This window comes from Gavia stellata, chromosome 8, assembly GCF_030936135.1.
Source record: "Gavia stellata isolate bGavSte3 chromosome 8, bGavSte3.hap2, whole genome shotgun sequence".
Classification (NCBI taxonomy): Eukaryota; Metazoa; Chordata; class Aves; order Gaviiformes; family Gaviidae; genus Gavia; species Gavia stellata.
The window spans coordinates 30174596-30195797 of NC_082601.1; the positions used below are offsets into that span (position 1 = coordinate 30174596).

Genomic DNA, 21202 nt, shown 5'->3' on the forward strand with positions numbered 1-21202 from the left:
CTATTAGCCGTTCAGATATGCTTTAGGGTTTCAGTCCATGGTGACTGCAGACTTCTGTAAAGCAGCGTCTCTTCATTGTGGCTCTGTCCTGCAGTCCATAGCCCATTTTAATCTTTTCATCTTCCTGAAGCATATTTTCATACCCTGAGACTGGGATGCTTGGGGAACAGGTTCTCTGTTCCACTTCTGTTCATGGCATCTCACACAACCTAGCTCTTCTTCTAAAAGTACCTCCAAAGCACAATTCAGTACAGTCTGGCCCTCCAACCTCTTTATTTCATCCAGCCTGGTCCAATCTGGTAACTGGAGGACAAAGACCTTTGCAAATTTATGGGAAACATGCAATAGTGAAGCTAGAATTTATGAGTCATAACAAAAATCCATCAGACTGTGGCAGCCCTGAAATCGGGTCACTATTCCTTTCGTGACTAAGACAAATGCAAGACTCTAAATATTAGGCATCTAGTTACAAAAATAAACAAATGATTGGTATAGCTTTGTCTTGAAAGCCAAAAATTTATCATTTGAAAATATGAAAGAGCCAAGCACACAATCCCAGCAACACTACCATGGTAAACACACACCAGGTTCCCAGCAAAACATAATTGATAGAGCTGGGCTGGTTCTGTGACGGAGACACCACACTGGTCCTTGGGACTCCTCCCTTCATTTTCCAGCCTCGGACAGTCTTGGTGAGTTTCATCTCGTGCAACTTTAGATATCGAAAGCCATCATCTGAAATAGCCACCTATGGCTCTTTTTCAAGTTAATGGAGAGGCAAAGGCATGTGCAGAGTGTGACACATCAGACCCCAGTCAGACTGGAATCGGAGGTGAATTCATCTCCTCTGGTGGTACAGGGGGCTAGGCAAGCAGCTCAGCTGCAGGCAGCTGTACCTTTGCTCTCCAGGCACAAACCAGAGAACGTCAGGTTTTCTCTCCAACACATACTTAGATTGTAAACCCTATACAAGCCTTCACAATAAATATTCCCTCACAAAACACAGCAGTGGGGATGTTGCTCTTCTCAACAGCCAGAGACCCCCTGTCCTTGACACCTACATCCCGCAGGCACCCTCTAGGTCCCGGGGATATTTCTTTTGTACAAGGAAGGAGTAAGGCAACATTTGCTACAGACATCTCACAGTGGCTGTTTCAACAGAGAGTGATTAGTAGGAACATTAGGCTACAGGACGCAGAGATACGTAACTGAGATCAGCTGAGGACACTGTCACGATCACAAAACTACAGCACACAGTGGACGCTGGGCGTATTATACATCTTATATCTGCATTATTTATTGCCAGCCCCAAGGATTAAAAAGTCACGAGTCCAGTCTCCCATAGAAATAATGCTTTGTAGATAACCTAGGGCCATGATTTTAAACTTCTCTTTGCAGCCCTGCAGGCTAGAAACATTTATTCCGAAATACAGAGAAAGGAGTTTGCTCTCTTATTCCCTGGATTTCAACAGCGGGGACTTTAAGAAGAAAACCCTCCAGATTCTGGGATGTGCACGATAAGATCACAGAGTTGGCAATGCTGTGGGGTGAAATCCTGGCTCCATCAAAGTAATTGGAAAAATGTCCATTAAGGCTTGAGTTTCACCCTGTATCTTTACAGAATTAAAAGTAACAAAGATATTATGATTACCCACCGGTATCTATTTCCTTATCCCTCCCCTGCATCCCACCTTAAATACCACACCACAAACATGTTGATTACAATGCACTTCTTAGAAAAACAATCGAGTAGTTTAAGCCCCCAGTCCTGCAATGAACTTCAGAGGAGAATCACAGTCAAAATCCTTGCTGGTATCTCTCCGTGCTAAAGCGTGGTACAGTCACAGGATTCCTTTTGTCAGTATGACCGATTTAGCCAAAAATGCTTAAAGAAACCGAGAGGAAAAAACCCAAATCCTATCTGTATGCACATTTTGAAGACCATTCAGATGAGACATTTGTTTTACTATGTTTTAAGAGCTTCTTAATAGCATGTTACATAACTACATAAAACTAGCACGCAAAAGAAAACAACAGAAACACCCCCTTAAAAGTAACCATGTGTTCTAATCCACTGTGAATTATTTACATGTAGTTTCAGAATCTAAAAAAAAAGTTTTATGAAAGAAACACAAAACATTTCCTTCCTTTTTAAAATCCGTGATTTAAAAACTATTCAAAATGAAACTAGTTCTAAAAGCCTCAATGTCTAAAAATATATATTGAAACACAGCTTTAGCTACCCTTGCTCCAAGACTGGTGTTCCTGGAGAACCAGACAAACTGCAAATTACAACTGAAAAAGGAATTAAATGCAAGATTTCTTGCCTGGATTTCTCCTATAAGGAAGCTCTAGGGGCCTGAGCTGTGCAAAGAAATGTGTGAAGAATCAGGTAGTGCCACTGGCTTTCTAAGAGAGTGTTTTGATAACTTTCCTCGCCACCCTTTCTGAGAAATCCTTTTGGGACCTGCTGTTCCCAGGCTCGTGACTGGGACCGTGCCATTGCAGCGAGCAGCGGTGTCCTTGTGAGACAACCTAAGGCATCCTTCAGAGGCCGGTGCCCATGGGGATGTCATTGGTGCAGACACAAGTCACTCAGAAATGCCAGAAGCCTGTGTGGCTTTCGGTGAGAAGCAGACCCCCAGATCGCCTTGCAGAGAAATGCCAGGCAGGCATTCATATTAGCTTTGCAGTTTATTACGAAAGTCTGCCACAGCACAATGGGACGCCTAATGTGGAACATCACACTAACAATATTTTATATTTATGTAGCACTCTTCATCTCCAAGGGTCCCTGAGAGCTTTACAAGCTACATACATGGCATACCAATGAAGCCAAGCCATAATTCTTCTAATTAGCTGAACATCAGCACACAGCACATGGCACAACAGAAAATGTTACCGGTCACTCCTCTTTTCCTATGGAAAGAGCTACATGATATTTAATAGAAGCATGTTGCAAAAGGATATTCAGTTTTAAGGACTCCTGAAAAAATGAAATCTAACCAGACAGGTCTCCTTTAACACCTGTGCCTGTCCTCCCTCATTACATACGCACACTTCATTGAATATGAGATGCAGAAGAGGACCAAGAGCTGCTGCTTGTTAAATATCCCCACTTTCACACTAGATTCAGCAAGTTACTATCACATGGCTCAGGCAGCTGCTCTGCTGGTGAGGTTACAGAAAAGCCAGTGAGCAGCTGCAGTTCGGCGCACAACAACATCACCCTCTTTTTAAATTAATAAGTTCATTTCTTTAGCAAAAAGGAAGAGCAGGCTACTTAATACACACATCCTCTGGAGATCAATGCTAACATCTAAGTATATGTGCGTGCAACCCATCAACCAGTAAAACTAATTACAAAAATCAATTTCAGATACTTTTCTGAGCCTTTCATTCCTCAATATACTCCTAATTGATTTTTGTTGGAGAATATAAAGCCTAATTATTATTTTTATTATTACAAAGGAATGCAAGGGGTGGCAGTGGTCAGTGCTTAAGTGGCTCACCAATGCTTTCTACCCAAAAAGAGAAAAAAGAAAAAAAAAAAGGGCATTTTATTCACAGTTTTCCCACCTGCTGGAAAGATGGAAAAGCCTTTGAAAGGGTGACAAAGCACAAGACAAAAGCTAGCAGGAGACAGTATGGGGCAGAAAAGGAATGTGACAGGATTGTGAAATACACAATGTGAGAAGGTTGTACCTATTTTTAGATGAGCAGGGATGATCAAGTGTAAAAGCAGTACATTTCCATGAATGATGTACAGCTCCTTTCATCCAAAAAGGTCAGCAGTACCCTTACAGAGAGATCGCTCTGATCATGTCTATATCAGAGATGGGGGAAAAGAGGTTAAGAACCAGACCCAATGTCCAATCAGTCTTTCTACAAACTTCAAAGCTCCAGATTAGTCCCTAAGGGCCTTGTCAAAGCTTGTCTACAGAGCTAGCAGCAGTCTTAGGCATGTAGCCATTCAGGACACGAAAAGAAATGAATTTTTGCAGCATTATGTCTTACACACACGCAAGCACCTAACACACATCGACAAAGCCCACTCGTCTAGCTGAAAAGCAGAGAAAATCAAAGCATGTAGCAACATTCAAAGAAATGGATATTTTCCATTTTCTACTCTACTTAAAAGGACGCATTTAACGAATGCCTGTTGCCATGCATGCCCAGCACTGAACGTGGGAAGGAACGCTGTGCTTTATTTCCCCGGGTCTATGCAAGACTCCCATCAAGAGTGATAAAGCCTTCGAAACACTGTTCCCCTTTCAAAACCCTTCTCCGCAGCTCCTCTCTGAAGGAAGCTCCCGGCTGGCGGGGAGCGGGGCCAGGGGACGGATGCTGGCGCCAGCCCGGGCGCACAACCTGCATTTCTGCCCCATTAATTGCCGGCACATCCTCCCGCAGCCCCAGGCCCTGGGGACAGCAGCAGAGTGGCAGGCCCAGGCGGGCACCCGGCAGCAGCACCAGCAGCAAAACTACCCAATTAAGGCTCCAGAATAAGTGGGGGGGGGGAATTTAAAAAAAAAAAACAGGAAAGAAAAAAATAAGGATGGAGTTGCTTGGCAACAGGAGGGCAGAAGCAGCTGTGCAGCAGGTCGGGCTGGTACCCAGGCGGCGGGCTGGCCCATTAGCACCCTGCATCCCATGCATTTCATGCCGGGGTCTCCTAGTAACAGCCTGTGCACGCCAGGCTGTTGTGCGCGTCCCCTCCTCTCCTCCTGTTTCTCCTCATCTTGCAAGGCTGTTTGCCCTAATTACACATTCACCGCTGCTTCAAGCTGCCATTACTCCGGTCCCCAGAGGAGCGACAAGAACTTTAAAAAAAATCTCCTCTAATAACGGCTTTTAGTTTCAGATTCAGTGGAGCTCTGTGAGCTCAAAGGTGCAAGGCAAGGTAGTAGCGGCAGAGGGAACAGACGAAAAAGGAAAAAAATTCAGCAGTTCACTGGGTCAGATTTTTCCAGGACCTTGAAATATATTTTATCCCTTTGTTTTTCGTAAGTTATCCCAGAGAGTGAACAATGAAGACAGCCCTTTATGGGACATGGCGCTTATTTACATAATCAGGAACAGTGTATCAAAGATGTGCTCTTTGGACACCTGCATTTTAGGCCAAGAGTTTCTGAGAAATTCCAGGCAAAATATTAAGGCAAATATTCCAGGCAAAATATAAGACACGTAGATCACGGACTAGAACCAATGAAAAAAAATTAAGAGGAATAGACACCCCCTCTTCCAAATGCTAACATTTTAAATGGTTTTGCTCCATATTTTTGTAATGAATGTGGGGTTTTGCTTATTCAAACTGTTACAGTGCTGATGTTTTTCACCATTTACGTGTCACTTTATTTTGTCCCTTTTGCCATTGAAAAATCAAGAGAAAGATGACAAAAAACATTATGCAGACTGGCAGAGACAGCACAGGAGTAAAACACACAGGGGAAATAACATACATTCCTTTCTCTTTCCCAGTTTTGTCAACAACAAAAAGAAAAACGGAAGAAGACCCAGGATGCTTTCATTCATTCAGTTATTGGATTTGATTTGGGGGTGGAGGTGGAAGGGAAATCGTGTACTTGGGCTTAAAATATACACTGGCAAGTTCTCCCAGTGAAGGCTGCCATGGTGTCAGGGCAGGGCTACCTACACAGTGGCAGGCACGCGATGTTTCTGAGGGAGATCCCATCCCTCCTGGTGCTTTCTCCCTGTCCTGGGGCTGGAGGTGGTAGCCTGTGCCCAGAGATGCAGGAGCTCCTTGCTGCTTCATGCTGAGCACGGCTCAGTAAAAACGTCTTGGCAACACTGCTGGGCAAACCTTGGTGAACCAAGAACACAAGGCAGCAAATAAAGATAATTAATTTTACCAGCTAGGAAGTTTCCTCATCTGGATTTTGGAAAAGCCACAGATGTTTACCTGTCCTTAGCTCCAAGGGAGGTATAAGCACCCAGTTGGAAACCACCCAGGTCATTCATGCTACCACATGAGTATAACTAAAGGAGGACACAAATGTACTATGAAATTCCATTGCTGGGTGACACTGCATCTTCAGGGAGAAAATTTTAAAAAATAAAGAAAGAGGTTTTCTGTATGAAATGTATTTCCTAACACACATTCAAAGCCAAACAAAGCCCAGGAAAAGAATCACCTTTGGGATTCTACGAGTTTTACAAAGAATTAATGATAAAATTGTATCACATCTACCACACTCATATGAAAGTCAGTTTACAACAGATCATAGCTTAGTCCACTCAAGTTAATTTTTACCCAGATATTCAAAGATAGAAGTCTTCTACTCAAAGACTATTTTCCATTACATACGCCAAGTTTTTAGCTAAACTTGTTACACTGAGGACAGCTCTTTTCTCCCTGCCTCTCCCCAACACACATGCCATAGTCTCCTAAAAAGCAAGTATTTTTCCTCCAACTTCTAAAATAACAAACAGTAACTACACTGGAAAAAAAGCAAATGTGGAAAACTTCACTCTGAAGAAGGAAAAGCTTTGCAAAGTTACAGGTGACCAACAAGAAGACATCCAAATGGAATTTTATGCAAAATTATCATAATACAGTTCCATGCAGCTCCATATTGAACAAAAGCATATGCAGATGTGCATGCCTGTATTTTTATAACATTCATTTCCAAGAACTAACACAAGCTTCTAGTGCACTAATGATCGCTTATGGTCATCATAAAAAGCTAGAATGACATTGCAAAATTGTCCAACTAATCTATTAAGTTCTCCCTGTCGGTGGTAAGAGTCCAGACGTACAGGAGGAAGGAATAAATCCCCGCTAAGCCCCTGAATGTGCACTGCCATACAGTGAGGACACCTTTCTTTCAGAACTCAGCTGGGGATCAGTTTTTATCTTGAAACACATGCTTGTCACCGTTAGCTTAGCTAGCACGACTGCAAATGTTTTTTCAGCATTCAGTTTTTGCAGCCCCAGCTTTCAGTCCCACGTTTTGAAGGCCAGACACCTTCAGAAGCAAATCTGCCCAACACAATATTTGTGTGCCTATCTGTTTGGGTGCCTATCTACAAATGGGGACTGCTGGGATTGTGAACTGGCCTGCAATGTTTTAAAGGCTTTTAATTCTTAGTAAGCCTTGTTATCATGTATAAAGCTGACCTATGGAAAGATTTTAGTTCTGCAGTGACACAAAGGTTTTGGACACTCTCAGAGACCTGTGGATAAAGCAGGTCCCACACAGTATTTTGTCCTCCCCTTTCCAAAATGGCTGCTCTAGTCTTCAAACTGCCCTTACTTGACGTCCATGTCTCACATTCATGTCAATCTACTGCAGCACATTACCATTCACTGCTTGACATGTGGTAACCAACTGGCTTTTGAGAGTGGTGTTAGACAGTTGTTTTCTGAAGACACAAATACATGTTCTCCTAAACTCCAGCAAAACAGAAAGAGGCAATTTCATTCATGAAATCCACCCTGCATCATAAGCTTGCCCTTTAGCTATCTAAGTACATTTTTGAGCCATTATTCCTAGTGCTAATGCAGGCCTGGTTGGTCTCCCTACACACAGTTGTTCTGTGCTATACAGTGGGCACCACATACCCCATGGTACCCATGGTTTTGATTGGAACCCCACCACCCTTGGCAGAAGCATGGTTGCTGTATTTAGGTCAGCTTCCAGGAAGCCTTGCAGTTCATCTGCTCCTGCTTGCAAGTTGCTGCTGCTGGTGTGTAGGTATGCAGGACTGTGTCCACATGGGGTGTGAAAGGCAGGCTCTGGATAAGGAGAGGTCCATCCAGGCTCCTGACTGCCTGTCCAGATGTGACCCAGGCTCAAATGCCCACATTGTGCTTAGGAAGAGCCTAACCCAGCACCTGCTTTTGAGATGAGAGGTAGCACACCTGGCTTTTCCTGCCCAGAGCACTTCAGCTCTCCCAGCCTGCTCAGGCCTTTCTTGTCCAGCAAGCCCACCTTAGCCTAAAACAGCATCTCAGAGCACATATCTCTGATTCAGGCCTGGTGTGCCCTCAAGTACTTCAGAAGTGCCAGTGCTTTGGACAAATGGACAAGAAAATCATAGGTTCTCATTGTTAACCTGCCATTTGTATCCAGTGTGGGACAGCAGCAACACAAAGGGAAATCAGCAGAAGACAAGTTGAGGGGTTTTTTCTTCAAGTCTTTCTCTGTGATCCTTATCATTCTCCCCCTTGCTGGATGCCTCACAGGGGCTCAGGGGTAGATGGGTATGAAGAAAACACTACATGACAAACTAGAGATGGCTCCTCCATGCCTTACTGAGGCAGCCTGCCATAACACTTGGAGGCGCCTGTACTCTCTCCTGCAGCTGCTGAACAGGCAGCAAACATCACTTTCTAGGTCTCCCTTGTGCCAAAAATCATCTCACATGGCAAACAAACAAACAATACCTATTTACATTTTCAAATCCAAACCATAAGACTGTCCTGTGCTATTGATTTGGCAAATGATGGAGCAGAAACACGTGACTGAGAATTCAGGTATTGGCAACTAAGCAATGGATGAACACCACCGGTGTTTTAAATGGCAAGGGCTGATTTTGGCAGGGCCCATCCTCCTGCCGCCTGGGAGGTTCACAAAGCTTGTTTCCTCAGCCTAAGCTCTCGCTGTAATAATGAAGTGAGGCTCTGGCCCTCCACAGTAAAATCACACACACCCCTCCAAACTTGCCAAATGGCTAAAAGGCTTCAAAACCATCAAGTTTTAAAGGGCTCATGATCAGGTTGGGCTTATTTTAATCAGCTTTGATAAACTCTTGTTATGTTTTTAGCCAAAAAAATTCAAAAAAACCCAACCTCACAACAAAACACATCTTTCCAATTTGGCAATGCAACTGTACCCCAGAACAAATCCAGCCCTGAATGAAGGTCTTCCTCACACACCCCTCCTCCCTCAATTCCTTTGCTCTCGTTTCCAGTGGCAAATTCACCTGTTGTTTCAGCTGCTGCCATGGGAGCTTCAGCATCCTCCGTGTCTGTTTATGTCCCCTTGCTGGGTTGCAGCCCTGCACACAGAGCTGGGGACTTGCTACGAAGCCGTGGGTCTCTGTACAACAAAAAATCTAGGGCTTTGGCTTTCATTTCTCCTATGCTACCTATACCGTTCTCCCAAATGCTTTTCCCTAAGTCATTGTTCAAAATCTTGTGTCCTGCAGAATTGGTGCTGTGCTTGGCTATTTGCTTTTTCTTTCTCTTCACTGACTTTCTGTTCACGGGTGCTACCACAGTAACACAATACAGCAATGCAGCTTCCCATTCATGAGTTATCACTGACACAGATAGTCTTATTTTCTCTATTATTCCTTTACTTTGTATTAATCTCCTTTATCTATCATCCAGCCTACTCTCCTCAATTTGGTCTTTTCTGATAATTTCCAAATTCTGGACATTCCGTCTTCTATCTCCAACACCTTGGGAAAGCTCTTCTCTGTTGTTTTAAACTCCATCTCAAAAACCTTCCTGTTCACTAATGCTCTTTCTAATACTCTTGTGTCTCTTGTCTTTTTCTTGCAAATGTAGTAATTTCTTTTTCCTGTAGGGTGGATTTGTTTGTTTTAGTTACTCTCACCCAGCATTTTGGATCAAAGAACTATGTAATTTAAAATAAGATGTCCTGACAATGTGAAACAAACTCCACTTAAATAAGTGCTATCTTAAGATCACATGTAGACTCCTAACATCTATTTACATGAGTATTTCCCACTTGCTTAGACTTTAGAAACCTAAATATAGATGTGAGGTACCCAGCTGCTCTTTCTCAGACTTGAGCTTAGGTTGTATCAGATCCTGGTTTTAGATGGATTAAAAAAAAAACCAACCTAAAACCTTCTGATATTCATAAAATGCAAACCCCAGAAGAACCCGCTAACGGTAATTTTTTATCACTATCCCAATCTTAAGGATCTCCTGGTCAGTTTATATATGATGTTTTATCTCTGGCCAGAAAGCACCCATGCTATCATGTATCCTCACCTGTACATTACTGGAAGGAAGGCTGATACAATGGTTTTGTCAGGAGATAGAAATCTCCTCCAGAGGTCTTTGATCTGGGAGACACAGCGATGTCCCATGACTAATCTTTCCATTGGTCACAGGCCAGCTCACCCTTAGACTTATTTGCCTCCAGACACTCACCAGCAATATCCTATTTTCTAATTTAGGAAGTACTGATGACTATACATGTTTTTTGGCTCATTCTAATTCCTTCCCTCTCCACTCTCCATTACATTGGCAATTCATCTCCATGCATGTGTGAAGGCTGGACAAAAATCTCTGTCTCTCAAAAGAGACAAAATGCCATTGTTTGCACTGGTGCCTGCTCCATGAATAAGTGTGAGAGAATGTGCTAGGGTTGGATTACTGTGCCAGTCCTGGTGGCTCCTTCTTTAGATGTTTTTACCTCACTCTCACATTGGCAGTATGGTCTTTCCAAACCTACAGATCACCTTTTCCTCCTATTGACAGGCCCAGCCACTATTTCTCCCGAGTGGCTTCTTTGCTGCCCTCTGACAGTCAGTCCCACCACTGCTCTTAGCTCCTTTACACACCCTTCACTTTAGATGCCCCAGCTTACTTTGAATTCAGTCAAATATTTTCATTTCCCTTTCCATCCAGACAATGTTTTTCCCTTTCACTTCCAGATTAAATTCTCTCCCACACAGATGATTGTTTTTCCCTCTCCAAAGGTCATCCAGAAGGTGGTTTCATAACCAGTTCAACCATTGATGAGCCTTACAGCACTGTCCTGATTCTCTTACAAATGAAATGTGGGAGAGTTACAAGAGAAGCTTGTACAGCACCAAGTACAATGTTGGGTCTGACTGTCTCTGTGCTCCCCGGTGAAGCAAAGCCCTAAGAGAAGATCGGCTCCAATCTAGCAAGCTGCTATCAGTCTGTATTGCCTCCAGCCCAGCCTGGCTCATCACGCAGCAGTGAAGAACGCCAGCCAGCATCTGTCTGGTCAGCCTTACATACGAACGAAAGGAATGCAACCTCCTTCCACTGCCTTCCACCCCCCAGCTGCCCAGCCCATGGTTTTCTTGTTTTCACGCACTGCAGTAAATCCCTTTGATCCAACAACTGGACTTCGCACGTGCAAGTTGGGTGACCAGCCCGCATCTGCCTCCCCGCCTGTGAATCCCACACTGAGAGCTCGTTGTCTGTCAGGGCACTCACACCCTTTTACCCAGAGCCCGCACTGGCAGACTGTTCTTGCATGACATACTAACAAGCTACCAGCCAAAGGAAAATATCTCACAATCATTTCAGACCCTCTGGCTCAGCCACTGACTAAGCCAAGTGGCTACTAGCCATTGGCACTGCTGGGTGCATTCACAACCCACAGCACACTGAGCTCAGAGCATGGAAAAAAAACCAAAGCACCGATGGAGAAAAGAGCTCCTTGTCCATAGCCCTGAAGGCGTGCATGAGAAAGGAGGCAGCCCTGCCATTTATAATTCAGTCCCAAATTTCCATAGCTATTCCTCTCTATCCCTCTCTTTTACTGGAGGCAGGAGATCCCTGCGGGGGAAACCCCACTGCAGAGGTCAGCATGAACAGATTTAATGTTTTGGTTGTACCAGCTCTGATTTAAGGCATCCAATGGCCAGTGTTTTTTAAGGGAACAGAGCACTTCAGCAGCATGAAGGGGTCTGAATGACTTTGTGCTTTGGACTCAAGTAAGCTGGTTAGATAAGCCTATCACACCCCTCCCCTTGATTCACTCAGATTGCTCCCAAGATGTAAATGTTCAAAGATACTTAGACAATCTGCTTTCTACAGAGAAAAATGGAAGCCAGGTGCCTACCTGCTCCCAGGTCCTGCATCAAAGATGTATTTTAGCAACAAGGCTGTGTCCAGTCCTCATTGCAAAATGAAACCATAGCTTTCTACACAGCTATGCACAGCTAGGACATGGTCAGGTGCAGGGTGGTTATACGGCTGCAAAGACAGCAGAGCTCCTCATCCAGGTTTGTACTCCCTCTTATCTTTTGCCTTCCTGCTTTCCTAACAACATATGCTATCTGCTTAGGACTTCGTGGATGGAAACAGGAACACTCCCATAAACTAGTAAATGGTTTAGGGGCTGGTTAAACCACTGATGGTTTAACTGGCAAGATCAGAGGGGTAGCTGAATCCACTAGGTGAGGTGCTAGGAGTGGGAGGTGTGGGCACTCCACTCAGGCAACTGCTGTCTCACCTTCAGGCCTTCCCCATCTGCCAGCAAAGGTGGACTTGCCTCTGTCACTGTGTTAAGCGCTGCTGTGGATGGGCAGACACATACACATCAATGGCACTATGTACAGTCTAAGGCTATTCAACAGAAGTATCACAGGGCCAGTGAGAGAAAGGTTTTGACCTCAGATACAAAATTCAACCAGACCTAAGGCTGGATTCAAAAGCATGCGAAATCTTGCAAGATTTTGACTCCAAAGGGTGGAGGTGTTGAAAGAGTAGTGTTTTTTGCAAGTGCTCTCTCAGGATTCCTTGTCCACGTCCCCACCGACTGGATGACAAAACCAGAAAAACTCCACAAGTTCACCCTTTCTAGGCAATCATGTCACATTTTCGACTAACTTCAGGAAGAGCTGTGCAAGAACGATCACTTTCAGCTTGAGGAGGAACACGGGGGTCACATCTAAACAGACAAGACCACCGTGTCAACGGCTCTCACGCTCTGCCTTTGTGCCTTCACAGGAGCCCCGTGACCCGCTGGAAGGCCTTGGGTGGGATGTCCCCCTGGGCAGCCCTGGCGGGGGCCAGCCTCACAGCAGCACTGGCACTACAAGGAGCCTCATGACTACGTTGTTGCAGATTTTAAAATGACTGCACTACTTTCACTGGCTTTCAAATCTCTGGATCACAAGTGAGGTCACTCCTGGCAAGGTGGCTATCCCAAATAAAAGCTCTAGAAAGCCCATATAAAAAGATCAAAACCAATGCCTTTTATGTCTTAATGTGATTTATTCTTCAGACCATGTAACTTTTACGGGGCTGCCTAGTATTTGATGGATGCAGCTCTCTTAACAACCCACACATTTGTTTGATTTACTGCACTGGTCCAACATGTTATTTTCTACCTTGCAAGAACAACCTTGCTTCTAGGAATCTGCCTGCATGATAAGATCGTGAATTAAATATGCAGTTATCGTAAGAGACCACACATTTTACAGTAAAATTGAGAAAACTGATTACAGCAATCCCTCTGGAAACAAGAATAATCACATGATAAGACAGTGCTAATGGGAATTTATCATCTCTCATCACATGTGAAGCTTAGAACAAAGCAGCAATGTGAGCGAACTGCGCAGCTATTACTGCCAATGAATACCAGCCGAAAAGCTACTGGGGACTACGAACAAATGACAGAAGAGTGGGGATCCTGAACAGCCAAACCTAAGCCAATTCGATATGCTTCAAGAAGCTTACACAGTGGAGCTTATATGCAACATTAGTAAATATTACCCAAAATAACAGCCTGACATCTTTCCATACATCCTATTCCCTCTTTACCTACACTACTCGTTCAAACTCCACGTCATTCTTTAATTTGTTGTCACTGTATTTTATCATCAGAGAAGTCCAAGATCATGAGTATCTCAAGCGTATGTGCATCTGTGTACCTACACATCTGCATCTACACACATGCTCTCTCACGCACACATTATTTCTAAACCGCGTATCTCAGATCTGAAAAACATTTTTCTCTTTCCCCCATACAAAAGGCAACAAAAACCTACCCACGCTATTTTCTATTTGAAGCAATTAACACCTGACTAAAATTAACATTTTTCAAGTTGTCTTAGGGAAGCGAGTGCTGAAAACCCAAACTGGCTTGCCCACAGTTTTAACATGAATGATACATCTATATCCCTTAGGTATCCTAAAATTACTCTGCATCAAGCCCCACAAGACATATGAAACCTCAACAGGTTAATGGTAGACGGTGAACTCCTCTGTTCTATTGAATAACGGGTACATTTGCTGGCCTACCATATTTTTCCACTGCCCTGTTTCACAGATAGAAGCTTGGACTTTCAGAAGAGATTTTTTTTCTTTTCTAAATGAGAATAAAAGGAGATGGTTACGGTTAGGTGGCAGGAGGACAAGATGAGAGAAGCATCCTACACAAGTACCTGTATGAGTCCTCTGGTGAGCCTTTAAATGGGAGCTCTTTGTATAAACCTTCCGGCACCCATTAAATTGACAGCGATGAACCCTCTTCTTGTTTTCTGGGGATGCTTCTGCCCCTGTACCTCCTTGTTCACTGTCACTTTGCCCACTTTTTATTGTCCCCGCGGTCGCTGTTGCTACACCCACTTTCATGGAGCTGAGTGAAGTTTTCTTGGCCACCAATTTCAACGTCACCGTGCCATCCACCGCTGAGAGAGTTTGTGAGGTTTTTACAAGGTGGCGGCTGAGCTCTGGAGAGGAAGGAGGCGTTAATGAGGTTACTGCATTGAGTTGGGCCTGGTTGACGGCTGTGTAGCCTTCTGTGGAAGAGCTGGTGGACTGCAAGCTGAGGCACGTCTCAGACAGCAGCTTGTCCCGTGAGAGGATAATGTCCATGCTGGCACTTTTGTCACACGTACTCGTCTCCACTGGTAAAAGGATGGGGTCCAGCCGTCGGATATTGTCCTCTGCATCTGGGGCTGACGAGGCATGAAGGAAGCAGTCCAAATCCTCACCGAAGGTCTCAGAGATCTTCCGTGGTTCAGTCTGAAGGTATCGCTCCAACTCCAGGCATGTCTGCAGGAGGGGAAGGGAGAGGGGAGGGAGAGAAACCACTGTTAGAGATATTATAGCATAGCTCCCACCTAGGGCAGGAGAACAATGTGGTCCAGTGCCACTCAGAGACAGCATTCATGCATGCCAGCACCTTCTCGTAAGACGGTCACATTTTGGGAGACGTGAGAATTTGGCACTTGTTTGATGCTGCTCTGAGACAGTGTGGAAATATCCGCACATGGTAGCGGATATTATGGTACAAGTGAAGATACGACAACCAGAAAGCATCCACTACATTTTAATGAGTCTATACATTGTCCCATGGATACCAGACCCTTCCCAATTTTAAGTATAACCTGGCCAACAGTAATCTCCATATGAAACTATGCTAATGGCCCCATTGCCTGGCCACGTACAAACAAAAAGTCACCTCTTCAAAGAACTGCTTCCTCTTCCTTCACAAACATTAACTTTCACTCCAGATTTAACTCAGCATAGTTGGCTGGGGCCCAATCTGTTCCTAAAACAGCACAATTCTGAAGCATAGCATTTTAAGATAGAAGACAGGGAAAAACTTCTCGTGACACCACAGCTTGTTTAAAGGGCCTGAGAGAAGGAAAGATGTGACAGAAAAAAGGGACCTGCTGTCACTTTTAGAGGGTTTTTGGCATATCTGGTCAAACGGGGCTTGCTGTGCACAGGACACCAGACTTGCACACAAATACACACATGCACCTTATTAAAAAGTAGGTGAAGGTGCAGTCAAAGAGACTGCCACATAAAAATGTGTTCCTGCATTTCCACAACAGTGAGGATGGGGTGAGCCTCCTACTTGAATGTACTGTATATGAGGTGCCCTTTATTGGTGCCCCAATAAAGCCTCCAGGCATCATCACGCTGACCAGTGTTCTTCATAACCAACATTATAAACTTTTATTGTTTATAGAAAACTTTTTGCTGTAGTTTCATGAGCTTTTAATGGAGTTTATTAGTGCTATTTTTCATTTCTCACTGCCTGAAAGGCTAGCTAGTTTAACACCGCTACTGCAATTTTACAGGACTTGGAGAAACAGACATTCTAACTAATACTTTTTAGACACTGCTAAAAACTACTCCTCAGAGAACACTTCCAGAGATATTCAGGACGGGACTTTAGGCAAAAATTTTCAGCCTGTGGGAGCTAGTGACCCAACTACGTCTCAACCTGAAGAGTCCAGCATCTGATCAAGAAACAAAAGCTTCATATGACCAGAAGAGAGACAGAGACTCCTGCCTTCTGGGTACAAAGGTTCCATAAACAGCAGTGTAAAGAGGCCCCACTCACAGCTCTCCAGGAGCTATCAGGTAACTCAAGATTATTACTTCAAATGTACCCAGGAAGCAGCACTGCTGGTTGCCGATACAATTTGCTGGGATGACTTTCAGAGTTCAGAACTGAATTTGTCAGACAGTTATCTGTTGTTTCTTTTTTAAATAATAGCTGATTATAGACCTGAGCTGTAGAGATGGAGTTGGAGAGAAAGCAATAAAATGGCAAAGAGACATGCTATACTTTAGCATGTAGGTTATTTTCAGAGGCATGACATTGTATGTACAATGTGTCTGCACACAGGCCTGGAGGTGGGACACTTACCAGTTAGAACTCTTGCCTTAAGCAACCTTTCCATTTTCTTTTTAAAGTGCATTTCTGGGACCATGAGGAATGGCTTTAGCTGAGGATCTGTTGTATCCCCAAATAAATCCTAACAGGTTTTGGGGGCTGCTTTCCAAATGTGCTCCACAGCCTTTCAGGAATAACCCCCCTCAGCAAAAGAGGCGATGCTTTTGAATTCCCCACATCATTTAATTTAGGCTTTCTGGCCCACTTAGCCTTCACCCAGTGGGGCAGAAAGAGGTTTAAGGGCCAAATAAATAAAAGGCTTCCAAGGGAAAGAGCAAGCGTAATCACAAATTAGGGATGGAAAGGGGGAAAAAAAAAAAGAAAGACACAGGGACTCAAGGCCATTAAATCTGATGACAGTGACATGAAATTTCAATTGCTGCAGGATCAGAAAGCTGCATGCTGGCTCCAGGCTGCCCGTGGAGGGGAGGCAAGCGGGAGGTGCTGCTCCTTTAAGGCATCACTACCCCATGACAACAATAGTGGGCCTGACAGTTTTTTCCAGCTTCACCATTAATTTTCCATAAAGAGCAGTTTCTCGATGAGCCCTTTTCAGGCAAAGCCTGATGCTTTAGAAACCTGTAATTATTCCTGGCTCCCCCCTCCCGCAGCCATTGCACCTGTGCCATTTCAAGAAACCAGCTGGTCATGTCTTGCCTTCTGCCTCTGAAATCCAAAACCAGTGGATCAAGCCCATCTCCCAATAGAGGGAGGAAAAAAACAACTCAAAGAAACAATATAATGCAGTCCCTCCCACCCCCCTCAGCCTCTCCACCAAGTCAATAGCGGGGAAGAGCCTAGCAACGCTGAGCCAGAAAAGCCCTCCACCTAATCTGCATGGCAGACAAAGCCTGGCGAGGGGTTTCGGCCACAGCCCTTCCTTTACCCCCTGCCAAGGCCCTACCTGCTGCTGCATTTGCCAGGGCAGGCAATTGCTGGCAGAAACAAAGCGTCTTTCCCCATATGCACTTCCCAGCTTCTGCCAAGTACCTTACGCGACCTTCCCTCCTCCTGGCCCAAATCACCCAGGGAGTGGAGTGGTGAGGCAGTGTTTTGAAACCAGCCTGCTTTCTTCACTCCTGCCCTGGCAAGACGTTTAAATTTTAGGCCAAATAAACCCACCCCCTCATCTTGAGCTCTAACCTGGAGAAACTAGTCAGGCTGACACCACCAAGGTCCCCACTCCAGCCCGGAGGACCATCAGGAAAGGCTGGAGAGGTCTTTGGTCTTCATTCACAAAAAGACATTTGCCAGCGAGCACATCAAAAACTACCAATCTTTTGTGGGAGCAGCAGGATATTGACCACTATCCACAGGGATATGAACCCAAACTGCTGGATTCAGACACTGGTGAACCCCTGTAGATCTCCTACTTCCACTACCAGGTAGGAAAATGGTCCAAGGATACCTAAGACAGGAGCGAGCTGCTCTTGTCATGCTCTTGTCATAGTTCTGTTGGGTGTCCAGCTTCATTCATGCAAGAGAGGGGGAGCTTTGTGTAATGGATGTCATACATGTCACATGTGACATTAAGTCTGACTATCCTTTGGTTGCTACGTTGCAGGCAACTTAGTGGGTATTAAACTTTCTCACCCAGCGCCTGTAGGATTGACAGCAATAAAGACTTCAAAAATTGCAATGGGAAGAGGAAGATGGCTCCCTTCAGCAACACAAGAAGAAGATCCGTAAGATTGCTGATTGCTGTCAAGCCATTTTTGTAGATGAGGGATAAAAAGTGACCCACTACTTCAACCCATTTGCCCTGATTAACAAGGGTCATTCTACTTGCACCTTGCTCCTCAATTTAGCCAGTTAAAAGAAATTATGATTCATGGCTGACAAGTAATAGGATGTGACTTTGCAAGACCCCATGTACTTGCAGAAAGCCAGTTAGCAAAGGATGGCAGCCTGGCATGTGGACATTCCCAACAAGGCCTCAGTCTGATTTTTCAATTTTGGATATAATTGCAAAAAGGCTCACTTTCCCAGCAGAGGCACATTTTCATCACCTGCAAGAAACACTGTGTGTTTCCCACCTACACACTGGTAACTCATAACATCTCTTCACTCCCCACATTATACTATTATCTCAGTCCTCTGGGGCACATATAGCAGCAGAATACACGTAAACTGCACACCATGACGCTTCCACATGCAGCACCAGATCCTATGTCTGGTATGGACCTACTTCTTACTTGTTAGTCCTTCAGTGTTTGCAGTAGCACTGATCCAGGGAAATTCAGTGTTCAGTATGTCTGTGAATTCAGAAAGGTATGACCTCTAATCTACCTGTATTCTTACCTCTGGACCTCACCTAAAGCTCATGTACTGAAAGTAAAGATTATTTATCAAACCCACTGACTATGCTCACCATCATGAAATACAACGCAAGAGACACCCAGTATGTGCCTCTGATAGTAGAGATGTGATACATGTGTACCATTTCCAGCAGAGCTTAGCACTCACCTAATTCTGCAGCCAGCAGAAATCAAGACAGTTTTGCTGCTAACTTCAACAACAAAAGACAAATCCTAGACTTCCCAAACCCCCCCGAGACTTGCAGGTACTCGGTTTGGCTCAGACAGCCGAAGTTTTAGGGTGCTTGTCAGCCATCCAGGTTAAAGTGCAACCCAGAACATTCAAAATCCAGATATGAAGGAGCTGGAGTCACCACTCAGGATGCTGATGTTTGACTTCATCACTATCCCCCAGAGAGCAACCAGCAGTAAGGCTCTAGCTAGGACCACCACTGTTATCAATGTGCCAAGCCTCAAGGCAGTGGAGGTACCAGATGTCTCTGTCTCCCCTTTAGAGAATAATGGGGGAAAGACATGCCCGTAGGCCAGGGGCCTCTGCAGGGACACAAGATTGGCATCTGGGTTCAGGTCCAGACAGCTCTGGAAAACCTAATTCCAACTGATGACCCAAAATGAACTCTCAGTTCCCAGGGTATAAATCTAAACTTGCTCTAATGAATTGCAAAGAACTGATCTTGATTGGCAGCCATGTTGCGTATCAGAATTTGACCCATACATGCAGGCTCTTGAAAAATCACAGGTCACTTCAGAAGCACCTGTCTATGCTGCGAAGTCTTTACAGCACTCAAAACTCCTGGGCATTTTGCACAGCTAAGGACAGGACAGTATGGTAACAGTAAAGTTCTGTCAAGAGTAAAACAAAGCCCAAACACTTATAATGATTTGAGGACAGAAAGTCAGGGAAGACACCTTATCAACATGAGTTCCTCTGTTTTATTGATGCTGAAGTATTTTATAACATCTTGATTTTTAATTTTTCCAGCACATCATGGGAACTTCTTATCTGGAAGTGTTAGTTACCTCTAAGTTCCATTTTACTGCAGATATAATTGGATATCAAGCAACGATCTTGGAAGTTATCCAAAACCTAATTAAGAAGTTGGATACTTAGATCAGGCTGTGACAGAGAATGAAAATGTCGAATGTGGTTGACAAGCAGGTCTGATCTACCATCTCTGTTTACAATACCTGAAAGGATTCTCTGTGCAGCATAATTTGTATGAGCAAAGCAGAATTATAGATGAAATAGTGAAGGTCAAATTCCAACCTACATCATGACCCCATTGCTTTCCACTGGCATGTAAAAAGGGGGCCTCATCTCTGACTTCAAGTTAATTGTGAAAATTTCAAGAGTGCAAAGGAAGAGAAAGCATCCTCAACCTGAAGGCAACCCAAAACAATAATTCTAAGTTCAGTGCCACCACAGTTCACTCAAGCTCAGAGCAATCAGCGGCAACCAGGTCCAGTGCCCCATGTCAGTATATCATTCTTCAGCAGAACAGCGAAAGGCTTGAGCTATGGTGGCACTTGCATTGCTGATGCCAGAGGCAGATATTGAACTGGGTGTTGTGGGCCAGCCCTGAAGCTAAGAGGAAGAAGAGATTCAAAACTCACCTGCCTTCCCTGAAATGCCATGCTATTTTTGTCCTTAACCCTGGAACAAGGTTTGAAACATGCATCTTCTTCCCACTGCCAAATCCTTCATTACTTCCTGAACAACAACAAAACCCAATACTCTTGCCCATCTATTCCAAGATTGTCATCTGTTCCCACCCAGCTGCCAAAACCTCCAGCTTTTCCTCTTGGCAACCTCTACTGGGCAGTTGCTAGCTGTCAAAAAGCTGCAGCACATCAGAAGCTTAACATTTGGGACAGCATAAAATAAACAGAATTTTAGTATTTAAATAAGTAGTTTTGCAAAATACACTTGGAAAAATAGGAAAACTGCAGTCTGAAATTAATGAATAGTAAGAAAAAGTTTCAGGTGATTGCAAGTAATTTCTATTGCAAAGGATTTAAGACAAAACTCCTAGTCATGTGCCAGCACATCTCGCCTACTTGTTATAAAGTTCATTGAAAAAACAGACAGCTAAAACCACTTTTCAGGTACAACAATAAGAAACTTAATGACAGCTAACGCATAGTAAATATCTGCATGCATGTTCTTAATCCCTCGTATATATGAAGCAAATCAAGTCAACTGTACGCTCAACAAACAGGCTTTTGCCAAGAGCAAAAAGCAGGCACACACAGAGTCAGCAAAGATCATTTGATAAGCAAAGACATGCTTTCCTGTACTAACTTCACCATATGCCTGAGCTGTCAGGCTAGTCCTCTCTAACACCAGCTGAATGGGTCTCACCAGCCACCAGAGGCTGCAATGGACAACTCTTGACTACGCTAAACAGGACTCAACCCTCTGTTTGCAAATTTCTTCAATATAATAACGGCCTGTGCCAATTTTCCCGCTCGGACTCA

General features: G+C 44.2%; 1 protein-coding gene across 2 annotated transcripts in view; it reads right to left on the reverse strand.

The window, feature by feature from the left end:
• The window catches only part of KLF7 (KLF transcription factor 7), a 56678-nt gene that overhangs the window by 11308 nt on the left and 24168 nt on the right, over window positions 1–21202 (reverse strand). Inside the window, exon 2 of one of the 2 annotated variants that reach the window (XM_009820026.2) lies at window positions 14155–14767. In XM_009820026.2, coding sequence (XP_009818328.1) covers window positions 14155–14767 — 613 coding nt within the window. The remainder of the gene's footprint in view (window positions 1–14154; window positions 14768–21202) is intronic. The other variant, XM_059820629.1, reaches the window with a different exon arrangement.